The 8,037-nt window shown below is 50.6% G+C and overlaps 1 protein-coding gene across 1 annotated transcript; it reads left to right on the top strand.

Annotated features, from left to right (window-relative positions):
- The first annotated feature begins 960 nt into the window (after positions 1 to 960).
- txn2 (thioredoxin 2) lies at positions 961 to 8,008 on the top strand. Its single transcript, XM_066707446.1, has 4 exons — positions 961 to 1,086; positions 1,633 to 1,880; positions 4,470 to 4,593; positions 7,306 to 8,008. The coding sequence occupies exons 1-4, from the start codon at positions 964 to 966 to the stop codon at positions 7,420 to 7,422; spliced, it is 612 nt and encodes a 203-aa protein (XP_066563543.1). The 5' UTR covers positions 961 to 963; the 3' UTR covers positions 7,423 to 8,008.
- Positions 8,009 to 8,037: the final 29 nt, after the last annotated feature.

Below are 8,037 nucleotides of genomic sequence, written 5' to 3'. Positions count from 1 at the left end.
GAATGTTAATTGACAGAATGAAGAAAGCAGGGAGAAGGCAGGGAAATGGCGGCCCCTAGTGGGGATAGAGGGGGAGCGCTAGGGGACCATGACATTATCACCTGTGACACGAATTATTCTTATATTCTTGTTCTTACCAAATTATTAAAGTCACGCACAATACAACATTTTGGGTGGGCACAGTGTCTTCAGGGTCATGGCAGAGCAGCTGTTGTGAATTGGTGATGAGCCTTCACTAAAACACAACGCAGTGGCCAACACTGGGCTGCTGAGAATGAATGAACTGCCAGACCCGCCCCAGGCAGCAAACCCAACCGGCTCTCTTTTGAAGCTATGATGTGACACATTTTAACTGTATTTACAGCCGTGCTTCACAAAATTAAATACATTATATAACTCAACTTCTGACATGGCACAGGTGCGCTGTTTACAACCACAATATTTGATACATCCGTCTGATAACATATCAAAATAGATATATTTACCTGGAGAAAAAAAAAAAACACTTCCATCTAATTTGGTGTCCCTTCAAGCCTGGTGCTCGAGGCAGCTGCCTAGTTCACCTATATGGTCAGGCCTGACTGGCTGACACCGTGATAGTATGGCTGGGTGACGGGGTGACAGCATTCAATGTGCTTTTATTTTTTACTGAAAGCTTGATTACTTATTTATTTCTTTATCTGTTCATTTACTTTGAAACCCCACACCTGTGACTCCACTGGAGGGGCGACACAATATGAACTGCAGTTATGGTATATTGCAATACAACAACAACAACAACAACAACAACAACAACAACAACAACAACAACAACAACAACAACAATAATAATAATAATAATAATTTGGTGGTGTTTCCACTGTTCAGTAATATTCCAACAGGGCAGCAAAACTTCATTAAATACTGCCATTACACTGCACTGACTCCTGGAGGAAAGAAAATCGTTTAATTTCACAGAACTCTATGGTATCGCAGTCCGCAGATCTGTTTCTCTTGGATTTCGATGGTCTTCCGGAAGTGTTGACAGCGCGGCGGAAGTGCGCCTCGGTCTGGGGTCCGGCAGCAGCGGCGAGCAGGAGCTGCACGGTAGGGCTGCCCGAGCGGGGGTCTCACTGGCGGGTGGGGGGGCCGCTCTTTACCGCGTCGGGTCGAGGGAAGCATCGGGGCTGGACGGGGGACGTGTGGTGGCAGCGAGCGGGGCTGTCGTGCCGTGTGGAGCGGCGGGCCGGGGCCGCAGGCGGGGAAAGTCACTCGGAGGTTACCCTGCGCTCCTGACTGGGGCAGCCGGGGGGCTCGCCCGGCTCAGCGGCAGCGGTCACCCCCACACCTGACGCACAGCCCGCGGCTCCGAGGCCCGGCCTCTGTCGGCTCTGCCGTGGTGTTGAGTCGGTGTGCCGCCGATCAGGGCCGCAATCCCGCACAGCAGCCCCGCACTGACAGTGACACGCGTCGCGCAGAGGCAGTGTAAGGCTGGACTGCAGTGCGTTACAGCGTCGTGTTTACCATTCACTGCAGTGAGATATCGGCTGCACTGCACTGCCGTGCCATTGGAGCAGAAACGCGTAGTTTGCGCAATACTGACTGAGTAGCGCATGTTTGTAATTGGTTCAATATTCTCTCTCTTTGTGTCAGATGGCTCAGCGAGTGTTTTTGCTGCGGACAGTCTGGACGCGCTCCCTCCGACAGTTTCCCGTCTCCCGCTGTCCTCCCCTCTGCCCCTCTGCCCTCTCCTCCATCCACCTGTCCCTCTCCTCCTCCTCCTCCCGCTCCCTCTCTCTGTCAGCACGGCACGGTGTGTCGTTCAATGTGCAGGATGGGGAGGACTTCACAGAGAGAGTGGTGAACAGCAGCCTGCCCGTCCTCATCGACTTCCATGCGCAGTGAGTCCCGCACACACTGACTCTGTGCCACTGCCCTGACACACTCACACTGACTCTGTGCCACTGCCCTGACACACTCACACTGACTCTGTGCCACTGCCCTGACACACTCACACTGACTCTGTGCCACTGCCCTGACACACTCACACCGACTCTGTGCCACTGCCCTGACACACTCACACTGACTCTGTGCCACTGCCCTGACACACTCACACCGACTCTGTGCCACTGCCCTGACACACTCACACCGACTCTGTGCCACTGCCCTGACACACTCACACTGACTGTGCCACTGCCCTGACACACTCACACTGACTCTGTGCCAGTGCCCTGACACACTCACACTGACTCTGTGCCACTGCCCTGACACACTCACACTGACTCTGTGCCACTGCCCTGACACACTCACACTGACTCTGTGCCACTGCCCTGACACACTCACACCGACTCTGTGCCACTGCCCTGACACACTCACACCGACTCTGTGCCACTGCCCTGACACACTCACACTGACTGTGCCACTGCCCTGACACACTCACACTGACTGTGCCACTGCCCTGACACACTCACACTGACTCTGTGCCAGTGCCCTGACACACTCACACTGACTCTGTGCCACTGCCCTGACACACTCACACTGACTGTGCCACTGCCCTGACACACTCACACTGACTCTGTGCCACTGCCCTGACACACTCACACTGACTGTGCCACTGCCCTGACACACTCACACTGACTCTGTGCCAGTGCCCTGACACACTCACACTGACTCTGTGCCACTGCCCTGACACACTCACACCGACTCTGTGCCACTGCCCTGACACACTCACACCGACTCTGTGCCACTGCCCTGACACACTCACACTGACTGTGCCACTGCCCTGACACACTCACACTGACTCTGTGCCACTGCCCTGACACACTCACACCGACTCTGTGCCACTGCCCTGACACACTCACACCGACTCTGTGCCACTGCCCTGACACACTCACACTGACTGTGCCACTGCCCTGACACACTCACACTGACTCTGTGCCACTGCCCTGACACACTCACACTGACTCTGTGCCACTGCCCTGACACACTCACACTGACTGTGCCACTGCCCTGACACACTCACACCGACTCTGTGCCACTGCCCTGACACACTCACACCGACTCTGTGCCACTGCCCTGACACACTCACACCGACTCTGTGCCACTGCCCTGACACACTCACACCGACTCTGTGCCACTGCCCTGACACACTCACACTGACTGTGCCACTGCCCTGACACACTCACACTGACTCTGTGCCAGTGCCCTGACACACTCACACTGACTCTGTGCCAGTGCCCTGACACACTCACACCGACTCTGTGCCACTGCCCTGACACACTCACACCGACTCTGTGCCACTGCCCTGACACACTCACACCGACTCTGTGCCACTGCCCTGACACACTCACACCGACTCTGTGCCACTGCCCTGACACACTCACACCGACTGTGCCACTGCCCTGACACACTCACACTGACTCTGTGCCACTGCCCTGACACACTCACACCGACTCTGTGCCACTGCCCTGACACACTCACACCGACTCTGTGCCACTGCCCTGACACACTCACACTGACTGTGCCACTGCCCTGACACACTCACACTGACTCTGTGCCACTGCCCTGACACACTCACACTGACTGTGCCACTGCCCTGACACACTCACACTGACTCTGTGCCACTGCCCTGACACACTCACACTGACTCTGTGCCACTGCCCTGACACACTCACACTGACTGTGCCACTGCCCTGACACACTCACACTGACTGTGTGCCACTGCCCTGACACACTCACACTGACTCTGTGCCAGTGCCCTGACACACTCACACTGACTCTGTGCCACTGCCCTGACACACTCACACTGACTGTGCCACTGCCCTGACACACTCACACCGACTCTGTGCCACTGCCCTGACACACTCACACCGACTCTGTGCCACTGCCCTGACACACTCACACTGACTGTGCCACTGCCCTGACACACTCACACTGACTCTGTGCCACTGCCCTGACACACTCACACCGACTCTGTGCCACTGCCCTGACACACTCACACTGACTGTGCCACTGCCCTGACACACTCACACTGACTCTGTGCCAGTGCCCTGACACACTCACACTGACTCTGTGCCAGTGCCCTGACACACTCACACTGACTCTGTGCCACTGCCCTGACACACTCACACTGACTGTGCCACTGCCCTGACACACTCACACCGACTCTGTGCCACTGCCCTGACACACTCACACCGACTCTGTGCCACTGCCCTGACACACTCACACTGACTGTGCCACTGCCCTGACACACTCACACTGACTCTGTGCCACTGCCCTGACACACTCACACTGACTCTGTGCCACTGCCCTGACACACTCACACTGACTCTGTGCCACTGCCCTGACACACTCACACTGACTCTGTGACACTGTAGTGATACACTCACACTGTGACACTGACTCTGTGACCCTGTAGTGACACACTTGTATACTGTAGTGAGACGCACTGCACAGTGTTGTGGTAGAGTACTCGTGCTGTACTCCTGCAGGTGGTGTGGCCCTTGTAAGATCCTGGGGCCGAGGCTGGAGAAGGCAGTTGCCAAGCAGGAGGGACGCGTTGCCATGGCAAAGGTGGACATCGACGACCACACGGACCTGGCCATCGAGTATGGGGTGAGGGGTCACAGAGCACTGACTGACACTCTGTATAGCTAGAGTAGTGTGTTACACTGTGTGTACAGGTACAGTGTAGTGTAACATTGTGTGTGCATTTAGAGTGGAGTATGTAACTGTACAGTTCACATATAGTGTGTTATACTGTGTGTACAGTTATAGTGTAGTTTGTCATGGTGTGTATAGTTAGTGTAGTACATTACAGTGTATGTACAGATATAGTGTGGTGTGCTGCACTGTGCACAGATCAGGGTTCCCATGGTCATGGAAAGTCATGGGAAAATCCTGGAAAAGTCATGAAATAAACAATTGTTATGGAAAAGTCATGGAAAATGACCAAAAAAATTTAAGTCATGGGAAATAGCTACACATACACAGTCAAACCCATTTACAACATACATGGGATATAATGTAAACTCTGGTAACAGTTTCATGGTGCAGAATAACATTGTATTAAATCCTGTTTAAATTTTCTTTTTAGTATGTACTCTGTAATACATGTGGTTATTACGAACGTCATGGCACACAGTGGTCTGCGCTGATATTATGTACACAGGGATTTCCAAGGCTTGGGAGAGTCTGTGTGAAGCTCATATACACCTATACCCATATAGCAACACACAGAAGCTCAGTGCGTTCACAACACGCAGACGTTCCTCATTCTGCACAGATTCTCAGGATCATTGGTGGTGTGCTTGTACTACAAATGTACGTCATTCTGAACAGAATCTGACCATTCAGCCAGTAAATTCACAGTGTTTGTGTAGATTCTGAGCAAAATCACGTAAATCCGTGTACGCGATCGTGACTAAATTGGTCAGGATCTGCCAGAATGATGATCGCCCTTTTATGTGAAATAAATTTCATAGTAAAAGTTAATCACATGCACATTCAACCTATTTAGTAGGTACAGGCTACAAAAAAATCCATATAAAGTAAAAATAAATAAATACCTGCACACTTACCATAGCTCCAATGCACAAATAAAAAGTATTTATGTATCCCATGCTTCACAGGTTTTTAGCAAAAACGTTTCAATCTACACAAGATCTTCAATAGGATATTTTAAATCACGTAAATAATAACAATACATATTGTTCTATTCAACAAATTAAATATTATTTCAAAACCACAAACAACTTCTACAAAAGTTAGCAATATACACTGTTTATCCCAAAGCTCATTTTTGCTGAGCTTCTTGTGCCGTTTGTTTCTACATGCTGCTTTATTGCTTCAGCGCCAGCACTGTCCTCAGTGCCACAATGCTGACCAAACTCAGTGTGTGAGGCAATCATAGTGTGCAATATTAAATGCATGACCTCCGGCAAGCGTCTGTGTGAGCTGTGCGCTGCAGAACAGCTTCGATGTGAGCGCTGATAAGATAATGTCGTAATATCGAACAAGCTATCGAAGATAAGAAGATAAGAAAGTGAAAATAATATTGAGCGTGTTTAAAATAGGTATGAATCAGTATAATCCAAACTCCTCAAATACAAAAATCTGGTCATTTATTGGTGAAAATCATTATTTACAAAAAATGTTGACAATCTAAAGCTTTAAGTTTAAAACAAAGCAGTCGTCCAAAACGCTTCTTTAGCAGCGTACGGGAAAGGATTACTGTAGGCCCCTACTGAACTGACCATTTGTATATCGTAATGTTTGAATGTATGTTTTTATTAATTAATTGAGCTCATTTATAGTAGTTTATATTCAAGGTAATTCAGAATTCCTGCTAAAATCATTACAATACAGACTGTTAATGTTGTTTTGTATAGTTTCTGCTGTAGTTAACATCTATACTACATATACATTCATCAGATAGTACTAGGTTTAAGTTTGCATTTACATCTGTGTGTGCTCTTTATTAGTTGATTGTAGCATGTTTTATTAAAGTGGGTGGATTGGATGGCTGAAAGGGGAGGAGGACAAAAGCTGATTGTGGTTCTTTCCTATTGTGTTTATCAATATCCTCATTTTCTATGTGCATTTCCAACTTTCCAGGATTTTTGTTGTAAACAAATAATTTAATCAGAAAATTATCATGGAAAAGTCACGGGAAAAACAAATCTGATTTCCGTGGGAACCCTGACAGATATAGTGTGGTGTGCTGCACTGTGTGTATAGTTTCAGTGTACAGTTCTGCTGTGGTGTGCTGCAGTGTGTACAGTTCTGCTGTGTGCTACAGTGCGTACAGTTCTGCTGTGGTGTGCTGCAGTGCGTACAGTTCTGCTGTGGTGTGCTGCAGTGCGTACAGTTCTGCTGTGTGCTACAGTGCGTACAGTTCTGCTGTGGTGTGCTGCAGTGCGTACAGTTCTGCTGTGGTGTGCTGCAGTGCGTACAGTTCTGCTGTGGTGTGCTGCAGTGTGTACAGTTCTGCTGTGGTGTGCTGCAGTGCGTACAGTTCTGCTGTGGTGTGCTGCAGTGCGTACAGTTCTGCTGTGGTGTGCTGCAGTGCGTACAGTTCTGCTGTGTGCTACAGTGCGTACAGTTCTGCTGTGGTGTGCTGCAGTGCGTACAGTTCTGCTGTGGTGTGCTGCAGTGCGTACAGTTCTGCTGTGGTGTGCTGCAGTGTGTACAGTTCTGCTGTGGTGTGCTGCAGTGCGTACAGTTCTGCTGTGGTGTGCTGCAGTGCGTACAGTTCTGCTGTGGTGTGCTGAGGCAGCAGCAGTGTCAGATAGTCAGCACAGTGATCTGATGAGTGTTCCCCCCCAGGTGTCGGCCGTTCCCACAGTGATCGCTATGAAGGGCGGCGATGTCGTTGATAAGTTTGTCGGCATCAAAGACGAGGACCAGCTGGATGCCTTTGTCAGCAAGCTGATTGGACAGTGAGGCTGTGCCCGCAACCTGGGTCCCCTGTGAACTCTGACCCCAGAGAGTCCACTGGAGCCCAGGCTTCTGCTGTCTCTCTGTCTGTCCCTCTGTCAGTCAGCCCAGTGCTGGCAGTCTGGTTAGGTTTGGGCGTCTGTCTGTCATATCTTTCTGTGTCTGTCTGTCTCTCTCACTCTGTCATTCTCCTGGCCAGACTGCGGTTCTGCATCTGACCACAGGGGGGCAGCCCTCCCCCATGTAAGAGGGGCAGCTGGTCCTAGATGAGAGCAGTCCGTCAGTCTGCTGTGAAGCGCTCGGACCGAGGAGTCTGGCCCTCCTGTCCGGCCTGACTGTGTGAAGCCACAGCATAGCTCAGTGCTGCCTCTGCTCTGGCCACTTTGAGCCACAGCCTGACCACCAGCCCTCAGGCACATCCCTGTTCAGTCCTGCCTGTAGGAGTCTGTCTGTCTGTCTACACTTGTCTGTCCATCTGTGTGTCTCTGTGCTGCGAAGCACTGCAGTAGGGAGGTGAGGGTCTCAGGAGATTGAGAATTTATTATTTTAATGTGAAAATAAATGTGAATAAATTCATAGCAAGATGCTCTGAGAGCTGTGTCTGTGTCAGCTATTCATCCA

The sequence above is a fragment of the Amia ocellicauda genome, chromosome 6 (assembly GCF_036373705.1).
Source record: "Amia ocellicauda isolate fAmiCal2 chromosome 6, fAmiCal2.hap1, whole genome shotgun sequence".
NCBI lineage: Eukaryota > Metazoa > Chordata > Actinopteri > Amiiformes > Amiidae > Amia > Amia ocellicauda.
The sequence above is the reverse complement of the archived record's forward strand: the minus strand, read 5'-3'. Positions and strand labels throughout refer to the sequence as shown.

Excerpts from the sequence above, each read along its gene's own strand:
- txn2 (XM_066707446.1), top strand. The coding sequence starts at position 964 with ATGGTATCGCAGTCCGCAGATCTGTTTCTCTTGGATTTCGATGGTCTT. Across the intron at positions 1,087-1,632 it reads CGGCGAGCAGGAGCTGCACG|ATGGCTCAGCGAGTGTTTTT; the intron begins GTAGGGCTGCCC and ends TCTTTGTGTCAG. Across the intron at positions 4,594-7,305 it reads ACCTGGCCATCGAGTATGGG|GTGTCGGCCGTTCCCACAGT; the intron begins GTGAGGGGTCAC and ends GTTCCCCCCCAG.